This window comes from Siphateles boraxobius, unplaced genomic scaffold (genome assembly GCF_051911475.1).
Source record: "Siphateles boraxobius isolate OS27281-9 unplaced genomic scaffold, OSU_SipBor_1 16, whole genome shotgun sequence".
Taxonomy (NCBI): domain Eukaryota; kingdom Metazoa; phylum Chordata; class Actinopteri; order Cypriniformes; family Leuciscidae; genus Siphateles; species Siphateles boraxobius.
Genome location: NW_027508766.1, coordinates 18,195,103 through 18,221,443, shown reverse-complemented (window position 1 = coordinate 18,221,443; position 26,341 = coordinate 18,195,103). Strand labels below are relative to the sequence as shown.

The 26,341-nt window shown below is 38.1% G+C and overlaps 1 protein-coding gene across 1 annotated transcript in view; it reads right to left on the bottom strand.

Annotated features, from left to right (window-relative positions):
* Positions 1–23,289, bottom strand: part of tlcd3a (TLC domain containing 3A) — a 43,066-nt gene extending 19,777 nt beyond the window's left edge. Inside the window, exon 1 of the mRNA XM_077231925.1 lies at positions 22,743–23,289. Within this exon, the coding sequence (XP_077088040.1) occupies positions 22,743–22,864 (122 nt within the window). The 5' untranslated portion in view covers positions 22,865–23,289. The remainder of the gene's footprint in view (positions 1–22,742) is intronic.
* Positions 23,290–26,341: the final 3,052 nt, after the last annotated feature.

Here is a 26,341-nt window from a genome sequence, read left to right as displayed (position 1 = left end):
ACAGACGCATAGCCTATGGCTGCTGTCACTTTTACAGCTAGTGCACGGATCCATTGCTGTTTTCATTATACTGTCTGTCACACTGTCACATGCGTTTTATACATAACCGACTGTGTTTATGAGTATACTTACCAAGACCGGAAGTTTTACACAATTTTGCGTTTTTCCATTAAAGCGATATAATCCGCGAAAAATAACTTTAGTTTTTCGCGAGCTGTAGGCTACTCTATGTATGCACGCAGTGCAACTCTCTCAGAGAGTGCGCGAGAAGCTTACTGGATAGTTTAAAACCGCTTGAATGTTTAAACTGATAAGAATTAAGAAGACTTGAAAATTATAAACTTTAGTTACGATGCACTGATGCGCAAGAGACCATTCAGTCATGTCTCGACTCCTAAACGCGCGCGAGAGAAGACGTGCGTCGTCAGCCCCGCTGAACACTCAAGCTGTTTGTGAAATTGCTAAATCGTCACCGGAGGATGACAGGCTGCTCTCGCGCACAGACAGGTGTTGTTGTTGTGCGTGCTAGGGAACGTAAATGCGCCATACGTCATCGCGTCGCTATATCATTGATATCGCGATATGACACTTTTTTATCATGTAAAAATTAATACCGGTATTATCGTGGACGGTATGATATGGCACACCCCAACCAGATGGAACTGGATAAATATTGTAAATGTTCTGATCCAATCTGACTTCTGACTTATAATGCTGCCTGAATCATAATCATACACTGTTCGTTCGTTGGCCAGAGGAGAACTAGCTCTGAGTTAACTAACTGTCTGAGCCTGGGTTCTCCCAAGGTTTTTTTTTTTCCATTCTGTCACCTGATGGGAGTTTTGGTTCCTTGCCACTGTCGCCTTTGTAGCCTTTGTAGCCATTGGCTTTTGGCTTGCTTAGTTGGGGACATTTCATTTTAGATTTTACAAACATATTATAACATTATTTTCCTGTCATCTCTGTAAAGCTGCTTTGAAACAATCTGTATTGTAAAAAGCGCTATATATATATAAAGGTGAATTGACTTGACTACCAGACAAATGAGGATTCAAACACAGGAACTTAAATACACAGGTTAATGAGGTAAACACAGCGGGATATACAATCAAATCAGAAACCATTGCAACACATCAGACATGCAGACGGGAAAGGACCACAAGGACAGAAAACCAAACTAAACTGAATATAATTGCGACACCTATACTGCATCATATTTATCAGTACCTTAATTGTTTTAGTAATTAATTGTTAATGCACTTATTGTAAAGTGTTTTAAATTGTTCTTTCTCATTTTAAATAAAATTATAGCTGTTTTGTTCCATTTAAGTAAAAGTTTGTGAGGATGAAGAGACATTAAATTTGCAGATTACAAATAGAAATGGAAAAAAATAGGCCTACACATTCAAATCATATTTTAGACAACAAGTATTAATTCTATAATATAATATAATATAATATAATATAATATAATATAATATAATATAATATAATATAATACCTTAATGTTGAAAAAAAACCGAATTGGCTAATTATTTGTCAACTACCCAAAGATAATGATTAAGAAAAGTTTTTTTGCGGCATATTGCAGTCTTTATAAAGCACAATATATTAGTCACACTAGGGCTGAGAAAAATAATTAAATGAAGTGTAAGTTCATTGTAGAGCTCAGTCTAAGCCTCTGACTGCCTGCTGAGCTGCACGGCTGAGCATTGTACATGAGATGACGCTTGCTCGTCATGACAACGACTGTCACGTGACCTGGGCCTGACAGCTTACGCCTGAGTTGGCCACTGGATAAGCGCTTCCCTCCACAAACACACACGCACAGAGCTCTGCTCCCTACATCACTGTATCCTTGGAGCCTTGCTGCCTGAATACTGTCACAAGACCCATTTTACACAATCCACTCTTTGTATCACCCTCTCTCTCAGTTTTTCTCTTACAACAAGCTCGGAAAGAAAGAAAAAAGGGAGGAGAAGAAAACGCCTCTTTGGTGTAGCTTTGGGGGTGGCTTGCATGACATAGGCCTACTTTCTTATCTCCAAATATCAAACATAGATAAAAAGAAGTAAACAACAGTGCTAAATCCCGTTTTAATTACAAATACAAACTGTTTTAATTAAAGTTTTAGTAATTTTGTCATTTTTTTTTTTTGAGTCACAATTTGAGTCATTTTAGCAGTCACTATCCAAAGGTGGGAAGAAGGAGATCTAAAATACCTAAATAGATCTCCTATATAGCGATCTCATTCCTTCTTCAGGGAACCAAGGTTACAGTCGTAATTAAGGGTGTGCAATATATATCGTCTGAGATAATGTCGTAATTGTTGTTTTAACGATGTGCGATTTGACATTATCGTGTATAACCTATCCCTCACACACCCCCAGAGAGTGCATGCATACTCTACGTGATGTAGTCTTGTAGATTAGACTAGTGCGGGTGCACATTTAGCCTAGAGTACACGCTTTTACTACGTGATTTAGGCCTAGTCTTCATTTATATCATTTAGTAATAAATATCACAAGAGTGAAGTTTTTCTCCAAATATCAGCATAACAAATGTGATATTGATTTTATACTAGTTTAATAAACAAGACATTTTAGACACCATATTGCCTGTTTTTGCTGTATTTCACCAACGAAAGTAGTTCAAAACAAAGCCACACACGGCGGTGTTTCCTTACTGAGTGAATCAGCCTTCTGAACGAATCAGTTGACTAGGATAAATTAAGATAGTCAAATGCTTCTTTCCTTGAATGAATCAACCGTTTGAATGAATCGTTGAATCTCAATGAATGATCCCTTGCTAGGAGACCCAAATTAGATGAACAGTTGTTCAGATTTACGCCACATGGCAGCTCTGTGGACGTATGCATCTAATGCCTGAACTGGACAAAGTAGATTACTCTTTTTCTGGTCTGGATCCCGGAAGGGAGAAGGACAGAAGACCTGCATATATATATATATATATATATTGGGGCGGGAGGAGCAAACGACAAACACAGTGGGAGTGGTGTCAGGCCTCGGAGAGGTGTCAGGCCTCGGAGAGGCATTTGGCTGCCATATAAACATAACATCAAGCCCAGGGGCCCCCAGCCCCCTAAGGCCTGCTATGACCGTGACAAACTAGTCCTCAGACCCGATCTGGAATACGATCTGTCCAAAAGACGCAGATTCAAAATGAGACGCAACACCCCATCCATCTTTGGAACTATTACATACTGGCTGTAAACAGTCTTCTCTGTCGGGTGGAGGAACACGTTCTATGGCCCCCTTCCCCAACAAAGTTTTCACCTCCTGCTCCATAACCAGAGCCTGCTGTGGGCCTACCACTGTGGGCAGGACCCCCATAAATCTGGGCAAGCGAGACCCGAACTGAATAGTGTAGCCTCTTCGACTGTGTAAAAGACCCAACGAGATATATTTGGCAATAGTTTCCACGCTGCCAAAAAATCTACTAAGGGAACCAGTCTCGAGACTGGCCTCTGGTGTTTCTCGAGCAACCACTTCGGTGCCCTGAAGCAGCGCACCGGCAGGGAACAACCGAACTGGTAGCTCTGGGACCCTCCTCAGAGGGGGCAAGCATCCCAGCACCGCCACGTTTCCGGGCAGACACTGAATTATGGGCTCGCCAGAGACCGCTGTGCCCCACTCAGCAGCCCCTGAGACCTGAGAGAGGAGGGGAGAAGCTTCTGGAACGCCACCGGCCTCCTGATACCTTTTGACGACTGTGTTGACAGCGTCGCCAAAGAGGCCAGGAGGCAATAGCAGAGTGTCCAACAGAAAACTCTTTTTTTTTTTCACCAGGGCTGCCATATTTCTGAAACTACGTTAGGGTCAATACCCCTGCCCTCATCAAGTTCTCCTAACAGATCTGCTTGGTAGGCTTGCAGCAATGACATAGTATGTAGACATGCTGCAGCCTGACCAGACGCTGCATAAGTTTTACCTACAAAAGCCGAAGTTATTCTGAGTTGGTGGGCAATTTCGGGGCCTTTAAGGACGATGCAGAATGAGGGGAGAGATAGCTGGCTAGCGTTTCTTCCACCTTAGGCATCGTCCTGTATTCAGCAATAGTTGGCCACAAAGAGCACGGTTAGTGAGATGTTTGTGCACTATAAACACGATAACAGACCAGTTTCTTCCACAATCTCGACACCTCAGTGTGGAGATCAGGAAAAAATGGCAGGCCCAGACGGTGAGGTTGTGCTCGCAAGGGCAGGAAGCGTTCGTTCAGTTTGATTTTGGGACGAACGTCCTGCTTCTCAGCTGGCCAGTCAATACTTAATCTGGCAACAGCGCGAGTCACAACCTCCACCAACTCCTCGCATGCAGGAGAGTGAGGTGGGCAAGTCCTCAGCACCTCCTGCCTCGATGCTTACAACATCTAGCTCCTCAGAGCTAGATAACTGTACCACCGGTGTTTCACTCAGGGCGGAAGAAACCACGGCTTGTGCTTCCAAACTCTGAGAAAAGGCACTGGATCTAGCAGGTGAGGGCAGAAATAAGGCTGGGCACGCCTCTGGGCCCTCTGCTAAATCCATTTGCGATCCCCATGAACTAAATGGAAAGAGCTTCAGCTGGGAGCGGAGCGCCCGTGATGGAAGATGTTCACAATGCTCACAGCCAGCTCCGCTCCCAAACAACAACACACAATATCCCATCATGTAGCGTGGGGCAGGGATGTACACACAATCTGAACTGCTGCTCGAATCGTGAAGGATGGGTAGTGAAGAGATGGGATGGGTACAGGTACGGGGTCTGAGGCTCGAGGAGCGGCGGCTTTGGCATCGCGGCTTGTCCTCTCTAGGCCACGACAACTGAGGGGAATAGTGGCCCGGCATCCTAGCCTGTCACGCATGATTCTCCATTCCGGACCATTTAACAGCAGCAGTGATGAGGCTTCATGTTCTTCAGGTGTGCCTCATCACACACTTACAAATTCTCCTCTTTAGCATCGCTCCCCTCCAATCACACCCACTCCAGTCGGGAACCTGGCGAAGGGCGGCGAGTTAAGGGACGGGGTGGCGCTGATTACCAGGGAGAGGCAGTCGATCTGTCACAATACACACACATGTATGTGTGCTTGAGCTGAGACATAAAATACAAAATAAAACAAACGTTTCCACAGAGAGCCCTTACTCAATACAGAAGCTAGTGTTGCACTGTTTGGGCATGCTTTATAGTTTCCTGGTTCATGACATCACCCGCCCCTGACATCCCGTAACACCATTGGACTGATTTCACACGTGCTTCACGATGCAAACGTCGCACAACGTCTCTGTCATGTGACTAATTATTTTCGGCCAACAGTAAAAATGATGTAACCACCAATGACCACTAATTAACTTGTGGCATCACAAAAATCCTAAACACTTTAGTGACTACTACAGGGGAAAATATAAATCCCATTGATATGGATACATATGGAAACCTTGACCCGAGGTACCTTCATACAACAGCCACTTGTTAAGCCACTGACTGATTAAGCAATGCAGAGGCCTTTGAGCATTGTAAATCCTTTCACTTATTTTTGAGAGACAGTGGTCTGTCTCCTATACTGTCTTTAATTTCAATTGTGCAACAATAATAGTAAGCCTGACTGTCTGTGGTTCAGCTGTGTAAAATGCTATCAGTCAAATTAATCTTTACTTTGTTTTTTATTTTTTTGAAGAATCACATCATTGCATTCAAAAGGAACTTTTAGACTTAATGGTAACCTGTTTGAAATAACTTCCTTCTGTGAACTGATGTGGCTTCTTAACAGAATGAGGCAGAAATAATATTATTTTATAGTATTGACTTGACTTGACTATGACCTGACTATTCTATTCAGTGATAAAGGCTGTTTATTGGTATTGCATTATAAATATACATTATCCTTATGAAAATACTCGAGATGGCTTGAACACAGATAAACCATATACTGACACAATGGTGTGTTAATAGTCTTTCCTGTTTAATCAGTCAAAATATCTCTATCTGCATTTTATTCAGCTTCAGTGATAACTGGATGGCTATGTCTGAAATCGCCCCCTATATCCTTAAATAGGGTACTATTTGAGGGGACAGCCATTTGTAGTGGGGTCCATAGTGGACATTATCGAGTGCACTCATTCAATCCAACAATGCACTACAATAACGATTGTACAACCAATGTACACTTAACGGCTAGAGTATATCCATAATCCACAGTGAGAGTCACATGCTTTACATTTACATTTATTCACTTAGCTGACGCATTTATCCAAAGCGACTTACAATTGCTAGATATGTCAGAGGTCGCACGCCTCTGGAGCAACTAGGGGTTAAGTGTCTTGCTCAGGGACACATTGGTGTCTCTAACGTTGTCTCTGGTCTTCTTGGCTGTAAAATCGTAAAACCGTAAAATCTGGTACCGACTACTGATATTTTGGTACCGTGACAAACCTATATGAGTGTATAACTTTTAATAGTAGATAGAGTTAATAGTGTAAAATTTTTAACTGAACCTTGTAGAAACAGGAATTTGTCTTTTATGTCAAAATTTAACTAATATCTTTATGGTAGCACATTGTCGCTGTCAGAAGGAAACCTTGTATGTCAAATCCTTGTATAGGCCATCTGCCTATATAAGTCGTCAGAATCTTTCAACTGAGTAGCAGCAAGTGTCAACTCAAGTGCAAGCGTAGTAGCACGGCCAGCTAAATTTTTAAGGTTCAGTTAAAAATTTTACACTATTAACTCTATCTACTATTAAAAGTTATACACTCATATAGGTTTGTCACGGTACCAAAATATCAGTAGTCGGTACCAGATTTTACGGTTTTACGATTTTACAGCCAAGAAGACCAGAGACAACGTTACTGCAATACCAATATCATGTGTCATTGAGAAAACAGTATAGTACAGTTAGTAACGCTACAATACCAAACATAAACAAATTCTTAAAAACAGATTTAGATGCAGCAAGTTTTCGGTTTGTTTAGCTAGCAAAACTTGTGTAGATCGTAGATCCTTTGCCAGATCCACTTGTCGGTTCAGAAGGAAAGTTAGGTTGTTGCTGCTTGCCTGCCATTCTCGCTCTGTCTGCACAGCGTACGTGAACGTGCTGATGACTTATTATGCCTGCGTGAACAGCCTGCGTAGTGGTATGCAAACACACATTGACCGAGAGGGAACACATGCTATAGGACCGTTCGGACCGTATGAAACAATTGAACGAACATTTTATGGTCCTACGACTTCCACAGACGACATATATTTATAAAAATAAATTTAAACCGCTTAACAGAGTGATTGCTATCAGGATATGAGGAGACTTTCGACCAGCATAAAAAAAAAATTTCTGCAGAGAATAACCTACGGCACCTTTAATTGTACAATGAATCTCTTATTTACATCGTGTTTACAGTTTATTGGTTATAATGAAACGATCCGCGAGCTGCAGCTCGTGTTGAACAAAACAAAATCTTGTGTTTTCAGCAGAGTTAAACGATTCTGACTAATTAACTGACTAGCACCTATGCTCTGATAGGCCTTTGCATTCACGAGTTAAACGCATATGATTGTGAATGTCTACAATGCTCAACGCTTGTAAAAACACGCTGTAAATAGAAACCTTTGGCACTCAGAGAGCACTCAAACTAGGGGTGTGAACCTACATTGGTCTCACGGTTCGGTTCGATTACGACTATCATGTCATCGATTCAGTTCAATTCAATATCGCAATGCATTACGATGCACTCAATTTTATTTCAAAAGTGATGTGCGCATCAACCGTCGCCGATTCCGCTGTTGAAGGTGACGATCATCCATTTATAAATCACGCGTACAACACAGAATAATTGTAATTTGACCATCAGGTGCCGATACTTAAATTAGAGAGAATTATTGGGGCGGGTGGATGATTTGTTTTCGGCTGCGGATTTGGTTGACGTTGGAGCTCATACGCTTACTCTAAAGCAGTCAGACTCTGCCAGGCGTTAACAGCTCGGGGTGAAAACGGCATATATACCTCCAGCGCCTGTCTTCTCTAGGTCGTGCTTACCAGGTTGTTCATAAAAGCTGAAATGTGCCCAGATATAGGCTTTTAAAGTAGTTGGAGCATTTTTAATTACTCTCACTTGTGTCTCGCCTCCCTCTGCCATTGTATGCTACCGCTACAAAGCACATACGCGGCAAATGACGTCAGAAAAGCGTCAGTACATAATAATCGGTTATGGTCTATTACTGAACCGATACCGAATTGTCCTCGTCTACATCGCGATGCATCGTAGAAACGATTAATTTCGACGCCCTTAACTCAAACATGAACAAGGCAGCGTCTATCATAGCACATAAATTGTGCTCATATTGTTACTTTGCTGAGACAAAATCTGTTAATGTTAAATTATGTTTCTAAAACATAAAATTAGGGCTGCATGATATATCGAAATGTATATTTGTATTACATTTTATGTTAATATGTATCATATTTTTGTATCACAAATGTACATCATAATATGAATATTGCAAGGGCTTGCGATATTTGAATGACTTTAATAGGCTACTTCAAAAAGTTTTAGGCAGACACATAAAGCAGGGAATTGACTGGGCACGCGACTGTTACCTACCGGTGACTTTCTTGATGTTAAAAAGAGTTAAGTGCAATAAGCTGCGGAAAACAACTTATTGCGGTGGTCGCGCTGTCTGACATATACACCCAGTGGTGGAAAGATAACTGAAAAAACATACTCAAGTAAAAGTAGCATTACATTCCAAAAAATGTAGTATGAGTAGAGTAAAAAGTACTTTTCCAAAAAACTACTTGAGTAAGAGTAAAAAAGTAGCTTATTTAAAAGTACTCATGAGTAGTGAGTAGTGAGTACTGAGCTGCGGATTATACCCCTTACAATAAACACTGTGCACTACAATTTATAAATTTAAAAAAAAATGTACATACTGTAATTCACATTATATTTTGTTCTTTGTTAGAAAGATTGAAGAATATCTATCATCCATCTTTTTAAAATGCATCAAAAAGAGAGATTAAAAAATACCCAATTTCTCTCCAAAACGGTATCAATGTTAGTGTTTTTATAAATGAGAATCACTAATATTATCAGATTACCTCACCTAATGCGATGAAAAAGGCTAAGATAGTGAGCTAACACTAATTACACACTTTAATTCCATGATATTAAATATGTTACAATTTAAATGTAACTGCACATTGTTCTAGAAGGGCGGCATCATCCCTTACATTTTACACCTACATTTACTCACATTGTAATGCTGATAATATAATTTGTAAGGAAAATTGTGCATTAAATAGGGAAGTTATATCCAGGAAACTTTTACAAAAGAAACAAACAAACACACACACACACACAGACACACAAATGCATGTCTCTTTGTAGTCTCGGTGAAGCTGTTTTATCAGCAGCATCCACACACACACACACACACACACAAAAAAGTTCAACATGAAAAATGTTTTTGCGCAAGTGCACTTGCCAAATGAAGGCGGATTGTAATGGATCAATCAAAAAACGTTGTTTATTAACGAGCTGTAGTCACGCACTGACAGAAATGCAGTTCAAGTTAACGCCATGGTTCATAGATTACACTGATTCTGAATCTGGCGGCATGGCGAGCGCGAGACGCGGCAGTGCACAGATCGTGACGCGCGTCTCTATAATGTGATTTTGAAGTAAATGGGAGCGGGAATTCACCGCATTATGAACTCGTCACGCAATACCCCCAGCCTCAGACCAAATGTTAGGCCCTGTAGACAGGCCAGCCAATATAAATATCATATTAAGCAGAAATGTGAAATGTACCTTATTAGAGGATTGATGCGTGAAGAATGCACTTCCACAGCAGTCACGAGTAACAGCAGGAATAGGCGGTTAAAGTTGTCTATGCTTAATTTGATTTGATGACAGTCACGAGACCGCTTACTCAATACAATCACGTTGATGGATAAAAATAAAATACATTTAAAACAAGCATGTAACGAGTAACGACCACAAACAGAAGGAAAATAGCGGAGAAAAAGTACCGATACATCACTTAAAATGTACTCAAGTAAAAGTAAAATTACAAAAATTTTAAACTACTCAAAAAAGTACAATTTCTGAAAAAAACTACTTAATTACAGTAACGTGAGTATTTGTAATTCGTTACTTCACACCCCTGTATACACCCATAGTGCGCGCACAGAAAGCTGCCTCTTGGACAGTGTGCGATCTTGAATTCAGTTCTCTTTCATGGCTTATTGCACTCAAACGATCAAATACACACATAGTTATGTCAGAATGCCTGTCTTGGCGAGTATTCATGTAAACAGTTGTGTATGTCTTAAGTGAACGTAAACAGTTGGCAAAGAAATTGGATGTCAATAGGATCCGTGCATTAGGTCTTAAAGTGACAGCAGCCTAAAACAGTATACCTGCAGTGTGTCGTTGTTGTCAAGGAGGGGTGAGTAATAGCTCCTTTAGCACAAGCAATTTGATTATACAAGTTGTATATTTACTTTGTTTTATTTTCATCAGATGTTTTACACTTTCTGACTGTAACATTGTTAGAAGAATTGTATGGTATTATTAAGTACTCACATCAGTACTTGGTTTCGGCAAGTACCCAAATGTAAGTACTTGTGTACTTGGTCTGAAAAAAGTGGTATTGGTGCATCCCTAATTCATGAATAACTTTGATGAAAGGTTTTGATCCACTTCAAATGTTGACTACTGTATATTTAATTAATGTGAAAAAGATTATGCAGTGTTTTATTTTTACATTGATTATTCAGTTTCTGTTTTGTTTCTACCGTATTTTCCGGACTATAAGTCGCTCCGGAGTATAAGTCGCATCAGCCCAAAAATGCGTCATGACGAGGAAAAAAACATATATAAGTCGCACTGGACTATAAGTCGCATTTATTTAGAAATTTATTTAACAAAATCCAAGACCAAGAAAAAGTTATTTAAACAGACTTTAATTCATTAAAACAGAAGGCATTTAAGTTATTCAGCTACACACAATAGCACAAAGAACAACAGGCTGAATATGTGTCCGGTATGTTGTTAACGTAACACATCAAAAGTTAGCTACACAATAGCATAAAGAACATACCTGAGAGGCTGAATAGGATAAAATAAAATAACATAACATAACAAGACAGCGAGTCCAACAGTTATCGGTAAAGCAATTTCACCAAGCTCCCGCGATCTTATTCCACATCACTGAAGTGTAGTGTGGAGCTGTAGTCTAGAGCGCATAGAGCGCTCTCTCGTGGCTGTAGACGGTAATGTCACCCCCAATTTCGGCAAATTATGCGTTCACGTCATACCACAAATACATCAAAAACTCGCAAATAATAATCTGGGGCCGTCAGCGATCCTGTGACGAGTAAATCTTGGTAATTTTGATATATAAGTCGCAGGACCAGCCAAGGTATGAAAAAAAGTGCGACTTATAGTCCGGAAAATACGGTAACTAGAATTGTACTGATAAATAGAACTAATGTAGGCCTACTGGAAAAACTTAAATAACGGTTTATTTTATTGTATTTGTCCTATTGTTTGTAATTTGCCTCTTTGATCTTATTTTTAATAACAAATATAAACTAAAATAACTAATCGTCCACCCCTAGTTTCTGGTGTTTTTGTTTACCTGAATGTTCTTCTTGATGTTAAGTTTTCAGGTTAATATAACTATAGATTACCAAGTTGAGCAAAGATTTGTTGTTATTTAAACAGATTTTTTTTTTACATTGATTTTAAAATGACATTGTCAGGTTTGTGACATTACTTTTTATGTAATGCTAAAACACTGCTGTTCACTTTCATAAGTTGTAGTGATGCTTTCTTTTCCCAGAATGTGATATATATACACACACTGCCGTTTAAAATGTTGGGATCGTAACAATTTTTAATGTTTTTAAAATAAGTCTCTAATGCTCACCAAGGCTGCATTTAATTTGATTGTAATAATATTTCACAATATTATTATTATTTTTAATTTAAAATAACTGTTTTCTATATTAATATAGCCTATTTTAAAATGTCATTTATTACTGTGGTGGCAAAGCTGAATTTTCAGCATCATTAATCCAGTCTTCAGTCTCACATATTCCTTCAGAAATCATTCTAATATGCTGATTTGCTGCTCAAACATTTATTATTATTATTATTATTATTATTATTATCAAAGTTGAAAACAGTTATGTAATAAATAAAAAAATCTGGATTCTTTGATGAATAGAAAGTTCAAAAGAACAACACTTATCTGAAATAAGAGGCTTTTGTAACATTATATACTGCTGTTCAAAAGTTTGGAGAGAGAAGCAAATGAAATATATACTTTTATTTGGCAAGGATGCATTAAATTGATAAAAGTTACAGTAAAAACATTTATAATGTTATAAAAGATTATATTTCAAATAAATGAAATAGAACTTTCAATTCATCAAAGAATGAGAATCCTGAAAAAAAAATTGTTCACAACTGTTTTCAACATTGATAATAATAATAATTTTTTTTAGCATCAAATTAGCATATTAGAATGATTTCTGAAGGATCATGTGACACTGAAGACTGGAGTAATGATACTGAAAATTCAGCTTTGCATCACAGGAATAAATTATATTTTAAAGTATATTCAAATAAAAAACAGTTATTTTAAATTGTCAGAAAATGTAACATTATTACAGATTTTTTTGTGTCTTGTTGATCAAATAAATGCATGAGACTTTTTTTAAAAACATGAAAAAAATATTACAGATCTGAATATATATATATATATATATATATATATATATATATATATATATATATATATATATATATATATCGTCCCCTTGGAATTATAAGGTTCTATCTGACATTTTTGTCAAAATTGAGTTATTCACATATTCTTATTCTGTGACAACTTATTTACATTATGTGATGTGTTTTTTTTAAGTTGTGTACATTGTGGGACTTTTTATTGAAAAAACAAAAAGGTTCTATCTACAAAATCGAACTCTAACTTGGCTCTATAAGGTTCTATCTGCGTGAGCCAATCAGCACTTCGAATGCACAGAAGAGGACCAATCAGAATCAACTTTATATGTCATGTCGCCGGCTTTTTCCTTGAAGACAAAAAGAAACCCCATAAAGGCAGAATGCTATACATTTACAGTAAATTAAATATTCACTAAATTGTGTAGTGTTATGAAGTGGCTTCAATTTGGCCATTTTCTTTATAGTGTATTGGTTATTATTAATAATTATGAATGAGGTTATTATTAATAACTATTATTATTATAGTTATTATTATCTGAATTATACAAATATGCAGTGAGTAAATTGAATATTTAAAAAAAAAACATTTAACATACAAGTGTGTGTGTGTGCGCGAGTGTGTGAAAGTGTGTGTGTGAGTGTGTGTGTGAGTGTGAGTGTGTGTGTGAGTGTGAGTGTGAGTGTGTGTGTGTGTGTGTGTGCGAGTGTGTGTGTGTGTGTGTGTGTGTGTGTGTGTGTGTGTGTGTGTGTGTGTGTGTGTGTGTGTGTGTGTGTGTGTGTGTGTGTGTGTGTGTGTGTGTGTGTGTGTGTGTGTGTGTGTATGAAAGTGTGTGACTGTGTGTGTGTGAGTGAGAGAGAGTTTGTGTATGAAAGTGTGTGACTGTGTGTGTGTGTGTGTGTGTGTGTGTGTGTGTGTGTGTGTGTGTGTGTGTGTGTGTGTGTGTGTGTGTGTGTGTGTGTGTGTGTGTGTGTGTGTGTGTGTGTGTGTGTGTGTGTGTGATTAAAAAAATAGTCTGACATTTTTTGTGGTCATATAGTCAGTGAATCATTTTTCAATGATTATTTAACTTTATTAATTAATTTGCCGAAGCATGTCGATTTTCTTGTAGTTTTTAAAGTCTTAAAATGTCTTAATTTTTACAATTTTAAGCCTTAAAGGTCAAATAGTTAACAATTTCATTGATGGGGTCTTAATTACAACAATAAACGTTAGCATGTTATTTCAGCCATACTGATGTCTAGAGAGAAAGCCATTTCACCTGGCCCACTTTAGCTGGAATAAAGTCCTGCTCAGATGTATTACAGTAGCTGCTTTCTGTCTAAACAAAAGAAAGATTAAAGTAACAATTTCTGCAATAATGTGTTTAATTACCCACCAAATTGGTAACGAAAATTAAGATTCTGCACTGGACAAAATATTTAGACCTACCTTGCTTAATTTGAAATGTCCTAAATACATGGAAGTGCTAAAAAATATGAAATAAATGTCATAGAAAGGATACAATTTTACTTTCTAACACATGTTGAGACATTGTTACAACATTAATTTTATATTTAATGTTCAAATAATGTTTTGGCAGATAGAACCTTATAATTCTAAGCGAAAAGTGTTTTTTTAGAATTAGAAGGTTCTATCTGCGTTTGACCCATTCCAAAAAAACCCATTTACAAATTTGAGAGGATTTTGATATTGTACATTTAGAATACATTTAGGGTCCCTGTTATTTTCATGTTTGAAAGAAACTTGTTCCCCATATAAATTTTCCTATATGTAATGCAAAAACTTTGAAGCTCAATATCTCAAAACTGCTCAGAACGCAGATAGAACCTTATAATTCCAAGGGGACGATATGTTGTATCATTTTCAGTTTTTAAATATATTTAAATATAATTAGAATTGATTTTACACACTTAAAGCATTATTGTATCGCATATCGAAAATCCCATTATTATATTACAAGTTCTAAATTTTTTTTTATAAATTTTGCAGGAGTTTTTATCATGCAGCAGTTTTTAAATCTTAACCGATAGTGAAATCTGGTTGCATCACGCACATAAGTAGAATCTTTATAGATTTTCTTCTTTCAGATCTCAATGCACAGACTACAAGATTTGAAAATTGTGGCGAATCACACACTACAAGATTTAACACCTCATATGATCTTACGGGGAAGATGTAAACAAAATAGATACTGTCTATTTTGTCTACTGTCTACTATTAATAGTACTGTCTACTATTTTGTCTACAACTTGGTGTATCAATACTTATTCTTTGTAGCGAGAAAAAACACCCGTGTTTTTGCAACATTTTGACCAGCCGTTCCTCCATCTCCTTTGGTCACCAGGCCCGTACAGCTGCTTTTTTTGTTTTTGCAGTCACGATTACAGAAGTTCCGTCACTTCCATCTCCTTGTAGACTTGTCTCTCACTGGCTATTGTGAAATTACTGACGTTATCATAGTCTTAATCATTTCGATTTAAAATATTAATATGTTTGATATTGTCTGGGCAGCCCAAATGTGTTCGAGAGCAGATCAGGAGGTTTAAGATTTGAACTGGAAATGCCTCAAATTACCAGATAATCTGGGCCAAAAATCTGAACCGATCGATGCCCTAGACGCGATTTTTTCTTCGAATATCGGGAGGGGTAAATCGGGCATAAATAGGTCTGAAACTCCTGTAGTTTGAGCCTGGCTTTAGAGTGATTCAGACTGATTGCCTCATTCTAACATGTACACACAGAGAACTGATTGTATCAACACTTTGTGTAAAAGTCCAGAGTCTGCATCACTTCATCTAACACTCCTCTAACAACGTCCATCCTATTCACTGAGTCCAGAGGCTAACAGCACATCGTCTAACTACCACCTACCAAGATCAAAGATCAGCTACCCAACTATCAATCTATATGTCCGTATATCTATCTTGTGTTAGTTACACAGTCTGTCGTGTTCCTGAGCACTATCCCTCAGATGACAACATCTCAAGAGACATGTCACTCCTTACAAGAGTTTGGGCCAAAACTTAATTTTATGCAATCTAGTATCTTTTGTGATACACAAGGGCAGATAGCAAACTCACTTCAGGGATGCAGCAGTTGTTTTTTGTTATTGATTAGTTATTGATTTTCCTATAGCGTTTTTATCTTGGCTTCCTAAAACTGTCTGAAAAAATATACCGAATATAAAAACAGCCAACAGCCAACAGCCAAACAGCTGAGTGTTGGTTTTCTTGAAAGGGAAGGAACGTAAAGAACCAATTCTGAATTAAAGGGGCTTTCGCACCGGAGGAACATTTTCATAGTCCCATCACTATTGGCGGAACTACCCATTTTTTGGCAGGTTCATGATTTTAGTTATGCTAAATTAGCTCATACTTCAGAATAGGGTCTAACCCAGCACAATACAACAGTGGCATAAGTGTACATTAATTGGACGAATGCATGCCTAATGAAACACCGGTACCCGCCATTTTTAAAAAAAGCAGTGTAAACACAGTTTATATATACATATTCCACGAACATGGAAAACAGAAAAGCTTATCAGAAAGCTAATGGCCTTTATATGCGGTGTTGTGTTTTTTTCACAGCCTCGATATGTAGCACTGCTAGTTGTCATAGGAGACTTCATATCTTAGCCCTTCTTTTTGCTCTTTCAATCGCATAACTTATACACAGTGTTGTGCAGTAACGCGTTACTAGTAACGCATTACTGTAACGCAGTTACTTTTGACATTAACTCATACTGTAACGCATTACTTTTTAAATAAATTAACTCCGTTACTTTTTTAAATTAATTAATTTTGCCTGAAGTGTAGCCTACAGCCTAACCTGTTTGCAGCAGCGACGCATTGTAGGATTGGTGGTAGGGTTGCTTGTCACCAGTCCCTTAAAATACGGAATTGTCCCGTATTTACAAGTAAAATGATGCGTCCCGTATCAAATCAATAAGGGAAGCGATTTGTCCCGTATTTTACATAAGGCCCACACATAGCCTAGTTGGATAAAAACATAAGGATTTACTATACTAATAGCAAATAGCCTATAAAGAAATACATTTCACAATAATGTTACATAATGATTAGAATCAAATGAATTTTGTCCATTTTCTAAGCTTAGAAAATGCACATTTATACGGGCTGAATTTATAGGCCTAAAATATTGTTTAGTAATTCTGAGAATTACACTGCGCAAACCGAAGTAATACTACCCACCGGATGAAGAAGGGTTGGCTCTGTCTCCACAGAACAAAATATTTATTTTATTTTATTTTTAGTGTTCGCATTTATGAAGAAGAAACAATGTTACGGACGTGACTGTTCTCCGTACGTGTGCGCTCTGAAAGCAGCACTAAAATATGCTTTAAAACTTTCACAGAGACATCAAACAGAAAGCACAAAACCTTTCTTTAAAGTGAATTTCGTTTTGTATTAACTGTATCTTAATTTTAATCAATGTTTCATCAACCAATTGCCTGGATTTAATAAATAAGAAGTAAATATAGCAGACGATAGATAATCACGAAACGGAGGCGCCAGCGCGTGAACTGGAGCTCGTCTCATAAATGAACCGAAACTCGGCGTATAAGGTACCCTACTTGCCTCACAGACATGTCTACTTTTAAACAGGACAATTCAAAACGAAAGAAAACAGACTACAGACTGCTCTCTCCTAATGTAATCCGTTTGAAATGTGCATTTCTCTCTGGCGTGTCTACTGCGAAGATCGCGAGTCAGCATAGCAAGTCACCTCAGAAATCCTTGTGATATATTCAGTTTGTTCTGGTCTGACTTAAATAAAATAGTGTTTGAAATTACTTTATGTTTAAGTCAGTTTTGTGTTTGTGTAGACCATAACGCATAAAAGAAGATTAATGGGAACATTAAAGAATGTTTTTTTTTAAGTAACTAAAAAGTTACTTTTAACAGTAATGCATTACTTTTTGGTGTAAGTAATCAACAAAGTAATTGAGTTACTTTTTGAATGAAGAAACTAGTAACTGTAACTAGTTACTATATCTTAGTAACTAGCACAACACTGCTTATACATCTACATTCTATCTCCGTTATCACGAAACCGATGATACGACACACAACAAAAACAGCTCTGATCACGGCGTCTTGCATCCTCCAGTTGCTGAATTCCGCACTTAAATGACGTCACTGTCAGCCATGTCACTTCAGAGTTTCTGGCGGAAACTGTCCTAGGGGAAATTTAGTCTAGTTCTCGGGGGACCGCCCTGGTTGCTACTTCCTATAACTGAGTATAACTACCCGATGTGAAAGCCCAGAGAACTGGACCCTTTCGTTACTAGAATAGGGCTGTGCATCAATCCTTTTTAGGCACCAACCGAATTGCCTCAATACCATCGACTATCAAAAAATGTCTTGTCGTTTGTTGCCCAAATTTTGATACCTAAGGGTTTAATCTCGTCAATGTCAGTGTGCATGCATGATTGGCTGTGGCGAGGCATTAAGGAAAAACACTAGTTTACGCCGGTTACTCCCAGAGACGTGGCTCACGCACGAGGCTGTACTGTGTAAGTGTTCCGACCCCAATAGCGCGTCACATAAATTAACCGAAACTCAGCGTATAGGCTACTTGCCTCACAGACATGAAAAATAGGCATATCGAAAGCTTGAAATGTCTACTTTTAAATGAACCAATTTGAATCAGAAACAAATACTCTCTGATTATGTAATCCAAATTAAAGGTGCATTTCTCTCTATAGGCACACGCATGTTCTCTATACTGCAGAGATGACAAGTCAGCAACATCAACTTCATCTTTGCAGCCAACACTGACTCAGATAACACTAGTTTAATAAACAAACAATTGAAATGTCTCCTTGCTATTTTTTCCAGACACATTCATAATCATTAGGCTACTTTTGCCAGTGCTTTGCGGCAAGCTTCATGCGTGCCCTTGAGCGTGAGTCTTTGAGTCTGTAAAATAAGTCAACAAACTGAAAAAATAAAGCCAGGGTTTTTTTAGGTAATATGTAATGTAATCTTGTTAAAACGGATTTCATAAAATTGGTATCGAAAAAAAGTATCATTAAGGTACCCAGTCCTTACTAAGAATATTCTTATGCTGATACAGCATCATTTTTGGTGTTTGATTTAATTGATTGGATTGGAAGAATCTATCACAGGGGTGCCCAATCCAGTTCCTGGAGTACTACCTACCTGTGTTCAGATCCAACACACCTGCCTGTAATTATCAAGTGACCCTGAAGATCTTAATTAGCTGGTTCAGTTCTGTTTGATCAGGGCTGGAGCTGAACTTTGCAGGAAGGTAGATATCCAGGAACAGGATTAGGCAACCCTGATCTAGCACAACAGGAACTCAATAAAAAAGGTCAAAGAAAATTCAAACAAAATATTGCCGTTTAGCCATAATAGTAACTGACCTCCAGTCAGAACACACAAACACTGATAGAACTTTATAAAACACAAAAAAGGCAAAATTGTGGATGGCTCATAAAAAGCAAAGACATATAAAGCAAACATAGGCATTTGCTGGGATTATGGCCATTACTAAAATTAAAAAATAAACCAAATAGATGTAAAATCCTGCAATAAAATGATGAAGCCCAAATATCCCAAAGCTGAGCGCACTCTCTTGCTTTATTTTATATTTAGTAGATGCATTTTTGGCAATTCAACATTCTTTTAAACAGACACGAAAATTACATTTAGTGGCATTATGACATTAGTGGAATTGCATTAGCATGGTTTAAATCATACTTATCTGACCGTTTGTAGCAGTAAATGAAGAAATGTCTTATCGATCACAAGTTCAAGTTCTAACGATTGGACCAAAAACCTCCGCACATACTAACCTAGAATACTGTCTAACAATTGATAGCTGCTCTGTCAAGTCTTCGTTGTCGGTTAGGAACCTGGGTGTGCTCTTTGATACCAATCTTTCATTTGAACGCCACGTTTCTATCATCTGTGAAACACATTCTTCCATCTTAAAAATATATCTAAATTACGACATATGCTTTCAATGAAAAATGCGGAACAGTTAGTTCATGCGTTCATGACCTCAAGGCTAGATTATTGTAATGCTTGTATGGTTGGTTGACCTGCACGCGTAATAATAAACCACAGCTGGTCCAAAACGCAGCAGCTAGAGTTCTTACTAGAACCAGGAAGTATGACCATATTAGCTCGGTTCTTTCAACACCGCATTGGCTCCCTATTAAACTTTCTTTTGTTTTATCTCGCTTGGACTACTGTAATTCACTGTATATTGGATTACACCCTATCCTCCACGTCACGGCTTCAGATGGCCCAAAATGCGGCAGCCAGTTTTTTAACTGGGGCTCGTAAACGAGAACACATTACTCCGATACTAGTGTCTCTTAATTGGTTGCCAGTGTGTTATAGAGTTGAACTCAAAATTGTGTTGTTTGTTTTAAGTCTTTAAATGGTCTGGCACCTTCCTATTTGTCAGATCTTTTAAAAGTGAATAAGTCAGTAAGATGATTGCGATCCTCAGACAGTATTACACTGTCATATCCAAGAACAAGATTCAAGTTGCGAGGTGACCGTGCGTTTTCAGTGGCCGGTCCTAGGATATGGAATAGTCTTCCTTTATCTGTGAGGTCTGCATTGTCCGTACATGAATTTAAATCGAAGTTACAGTCTTATCTTTTTACCCTTGCAATCCATTCATTATAAATTTTGGTCTCTTTTAACTTAAATTTAGTGATGTATATTTTTTTTATTACTGTGTTTTTTATTTTCTTTGTACAGCACAGTGGTCAACTTTTGTTGCGTTTATTTGTGCTTGAAAAATAAATAAAATGAAATAAACATTGTATAAAATTTAAAATATTGCTGATTACCTACAAAATAGTACAAAAATGTTTAGTACAAAATGCACTAAATAGTTTAGCTCCCCAGTACTTGAGCGAGCTCTTGACACATTATATTCCTACACGTCTATTGCGATCTCAAAACTCTGGCCAGTTGATAATACCTAGAATATCAAAATCGACTGCTGGCGGTAGATCCTTTTCCTATTTAGCACCTAAACACGGGAACAGTCTTCCTAACATTGTCCGGGAAGTAGACACACTCTGTCAGTTTAAATTTAGACTAAAAACACATCTCTTCAACCTGGCATATACATAGAAAATTATACATTCATATTATTCAAATCAGTTAAATGATTATTAGGCTGCATAAATTAGGTCAGCCAGAACCGGGAACACTTCTTATAACACCCGATGTACTCGTTACATCATTGAGAAGAATGGCATCTACGCTGATGTTAGTCTTTATGCTTATTCTGAGGTTTACTGTAAGCAGCTGGATCCAGGCCGTATCCAGACCAGATGGAGGACTTGCGCCTAGACATGACCACAACGCATGAGGTAGTCAGCCGGATCCGGGCCGTATCCAGACCAGATGGAGGACCTGCACCTAGACACGACCACAATGCATCCCTGAAGTTTCAGCAGAGATTGTGTCAACTAGACTCCCATCGAAGGCGTCATCGACACGACAGCCATCAGCACTGATCCTCAACAAACCCGTCTCCATCCCAGTGTGATGACTCTGATCTTCACCAGATGGTTCTGGATAATATTCTGATTGTTCCAAACCAATCTGACTTCTGACCTATAATGCTGCCTGAATCATAATTATACACTGTTCGTTCATTGGCCAAAGGAGAACTGGCCCCCCGACTGAGCCTGGGTTCTCCCAAGGTTTTTTTCTCCATTCTGCCACCTGATGGAGTTTTGGTTCTTTGCCACTGTCGTCTTTTTCCATCTTTGTTGCCATTGGCTTGGCTTGCTTAGTTGGGGACATTAAATTTAACATTTCATTTTCTCTTCAAAAATTGACACTATTATACAAGAACTGAACTGAGCTAGACGATGACATCACGGTTTACTCCAGAGCTGCTATATATAAATTAACTAAATTAATAACTTTTTATTAAAAACAAAAATGAAACATCACTAAACTTACTTAAGCTGGACTGTGACGCTTTTTTCTTCTGGAAACAAACGTTTTTGCATTATTTTCCTGTTGTATCTGTAAAGCTGCTTTAAAACAATCTGTATTGTAAAAAGCGCTATATAAATAAATGTGACTTGACTATTTTATAAGCTAACAAGAGCACAAAACTACTGTCCATGACAATTTATGCTGAACCCACCCAGAACTGATCTGAAACTGCTTATCTGCAAATTGAATGCATACATGGGCGACCACAGATAAAGGTTCCCCACATTTACAATTTTTAAATAGAGGCTAGTTTCAGATGTTGAGTCTTACACTAGTGGTTAAAGTTGACTGTGTGTACTGGGTTTATAACCAAGATGTGTTTGTAGCGATCTGCCTTCAGGTACAGATCAGATCATTGAAGACCTATTTCACCCAGGCATGTTTGCATGGAAATCTGGAAATATAGAAGAGGTCTGTGCATTTCTGGAAGTTGGTCAATTCATGCTCATTCTCCATGGACTATCCATGGCTAAATTGATAAGGTAGTGATTAAGGTCGAGAGATCAGCTGAACATATCATAGGATAACATGAGCACAACATAGTCTGATTATAAACATAATTGATCCCTTAAACACGCAAGCCTCAACATATAAATCCATCACTCGACCACTCGAAGTGGTATATGGTTTTTAACCAGGTGCCCATGGGATCTTTTCAGGTCCTGGATAGATATTGAAAACCGAGGTCCCTTGGTTGGCTGTGAGCCTGTTTGGGGGTCCCTGAGTCTATGAAGCCCCTGCTATAGGTCAAGATGCAAACACTGCATCTGCATTTTAGCAGCTGGTATGATCGTTTCCATCAAGTTAGCCTTTTTATGTGACTATTATAGTGAAATGTGCAAACCCGACCTTTCAAACTGACAGTGCGATTCGTTTTAGCTACTACTAAACAGCAGTAAACCAGCCAATGATAATACACGAGCTGTCTGGCCTTACCGAACTGCTTAACTGTCACCAAACTCACCTCTCGCTGACCAGCACGACGTCGGCATCTGTCCACTGCTTGAAAATGGACGGAAGCACTTTTCTAAAAGTGAAGAAGAGACCGGGGAAGACCACAACGCCGCAAATCAACACTTGCAACATCTTGTCCCGCTATAAAACCTGATCTGATGTTTGGTCGAAAACAAGATACCGCGTTAAAATAGCAGCGCTGAGTCGGTGTGGTCAAGGAAGCATTAGAGCAGCGGTTCCCCTGCCTCAGCAGCGCTCACTGTACTGTACAAACACGAATAACGGTGGAGGTGTCCGGTGATTGATTGCTCTTCACTCCTGCTTCACAAGCCGGGACTAGCGAGTATTCTGTTACATGTTAAGGTTCGTGAACTGACGACCCACGTTAGCATGTGATATCTACTTGTCAGTCATGCGAATTTGCATAAACGTCCGCAGGAAAGATTAAAACAGGCTATTTGTTTAGAACGGCCGTGTATCCGCTGCTCGGCGAGCGTTGCTCATTCCTGCGGCGGGTTTAGAGTTGGAGAACAGCAATGGCCGAGTCGTGAACATAATCATTCTTTTGAGTCGGATCTTTCCTATGAATCATTTGAACCAGTACACAAAAATTATCTGTTCACGTACCGGACTGAGTGGTCCGAGGGGTTCTTTATTATTGACCATGATAAATACATAATTCTACTCATGCGTGCTGCTAATCAAATAATTAAAAAAAATCAAGGCAAATCAATACAACCGTGAAAAGGAAAACATGTGCAAGTGAACAAAAACGAACAGGCCTACATTTAAGTATCTTATCAGCCCAGCAATTGGCAGGCCTGTTTCCCTTCTTATAATTCAATAATTGAAAATAGTTACAAAACATTTTTAATACAAATATTTGTAAAATATAGAAAAATAAGGTTTTGTCTTCAAACACTTATATTTATGGATAAATGTATAAAAAGAATCAACAAGAAAAATCTACTGTCAAGAACGGGTCATGAATCAACAACTCACTGAATCATTGCAGCATCGTGAGCTGATATTGAGAGCATTTAGAATGAACGAAAGATTTGACTAATGTGCCGCATAACATAAATGCTAAGGCCTACTAAATGATGCAGGTATTTCATGAAACAGAGTTGGTATAATGAATAGCTTTTTTGCAGAGGAGAGAAACAAATTAATAGCCAGTAGTAAAAATGCTATTGTTTTAATTCAAGGTTGATGACTCAAACATCAAAAGTAGCCTACATGTGGCTCTACTGGATATGTTGGGGACCACGTGATGACGTAAAGACTCACTGAACCTTTTTTTAAATGAACTGTTCGAACTAAATGATTCGCGGAAACGAGTCAAACTTCCCAACACTGTAGAGCACGCAGCTAAATTGAGCGACTCCACTAACACTATATCTGCACAACAGCGCCATCTAGGCTCTTCACCGTTAATAACCGCAAGACAATTCTGTTTCTAAATAATTTTCGTTTAAAATGTCTTTGCTCAAGAGTCTTTTTTAAAAAAAAATTTTTTTTAAATACACAACAAGGACAATGTTTTTTTTACTGCAAATGTCTCGTTGAAATTGATTAATTAGCCTTTTTTAAACTTGTTTATGTTGTCTAGCCTCCTTGTGGCTAGGCTAACTACATGAGAAAAGGGCAAAAAGTCATGAAAGCTTTAGGATCACTGACTTTATGAATTGTGGTTGCTACAAGTGATCACACCGTGCTGAGTGCACATGTGAGCCTTTGTTCCCAAACAGCCTACACAATCCTAATCCATCGGTCCCACCAACCAACCCCCACTCCTTAGCTGCCCATTCATGCTGATCTAGGAAAGACGAGAATGTGACTTCCACCACCCTTCAGTCCCCAGGACACAGTTTCCTCTCACTGGGACCACTTACAAATGCTCCTTTTTTGTACCTTTCCATGCCACTGCTTTACAGTTTTCCCTGCAGAACCTGTCCTCATAAACCATGTCAAAATATAAGTTAATAATAATGTGGACACAAGATTTCCTTCAAGTGCATTACAAAGAATTAAACCTATTACAGAACATTATTTCATGCAATATACAGGGACACTTCCAGAGCTTAAGTTATATATCCATGATTAGACTAATGATTTTTGTTTCAATGTTGTACATCCACAAATTCATGTTAAAGGTGCAGTGTGTGACTTTTAGCGACATCTAGCGGTTCGGTTGCGAATTTACACTAAGGGCTCAGCCCACTGCTCACCCCTCCCTTTCGAAGAAGCTACCGTGTCTCAAACGGGACAAACATCGTCGTCTGAGACGGCAGAGAATAGCCAGAGTAAACCAAGTTTCTGTACCACAGTCCATTATAAACCACATCATGAATAACGTTTACAAAGCCATACTACAGTGAGGATCAAGGGTCTTAATACGTAATATAATAATAGTAATTAGTTGATTGTCTCACGAACGTAACCAGCACATTTCTCCCCACATAGCATACCCAACTTTGTTCACTGTCGGCTACGGTAGAAACATGACGTCACAATATGTCGACCTCCATAGAAGGGGATTCCCGCGCCTATGTAGATATAAATGCCTCATTCTAAGATAATAAAAACATTACGGTTTATTAAGTAAGTTCTTTATACACCACTGAACACAGTTGTGGATGTCATATTGCATTTCTGTTAATAGATACTCAAAATTTTTACACATTGCACCTTTAAATCCCTGACATGTTCCACAATTTTACTTGTCATTAGTTTTCAAAGTAATGTTTTGTGAATGGCTTTATCTTTTTAGTTGATTCTTGACACAAATAAGGACCATTTCAGAATTTCTCTTTATTTTATTTAAATTATAACATTAGCCTAAATCATCACCTCCTTATTTAAAGTAGCAGTATTTTAAGTAGGCCCTATAGTATTTTATAGATACAGTAGAAGAACAAGTTAGTCTTAAGTTATTCATTCTTTTAAGTAAATAGGCATGTCAACATTTAATAAATATTACACATTGTTTTTTCCCAATCTATTAAAGATAAATCCAACTATTAACCATATTGAGTGAATATAATATAAAGTGGGACCAGAAGCTGCATCAAAAATCATTCCTTGGAATAAACCTTTATTTTTGCTTTTCTGTAGCCTGTTGCTTTTTCCCAGTACTCAAGAACCAAGGATTTTTTGTATAAATTATTGTTTATCATTAATGATTTTATACACTGATAGACAAACATTAAAATTAACTTAATGTGGAGAGATTGCTTAGTGTACATTTGAATTATTTATTGTAGTGTTTTTGTTATGGTTTTGTGCTGGAGTGCCCTTGAGAGCCAACAGAGGGCACTCCTCTGTTCATTACCATTTTCATCTCGGACTTCATTACCCATAACCTACTGCCCGGACTATCAGCCATTTTTATTAGGTGTTCAAGCACGAAGTGCTGAAAACCTATTGTAATTGCTATTTGAAAAATAAAAATTCCCCTAAAACGTATCGTGCAGCCCAAACCGTAAGGCCCAGAGACTTGAAACTCGGCCAGATGGTAGGCCACACGTTTGGGGAGAACCTATCAGAGTATGACCCCGATTGGCCCATAGGTGGCGCTACAGCAACCAAAAATACTAAATTGCTCAT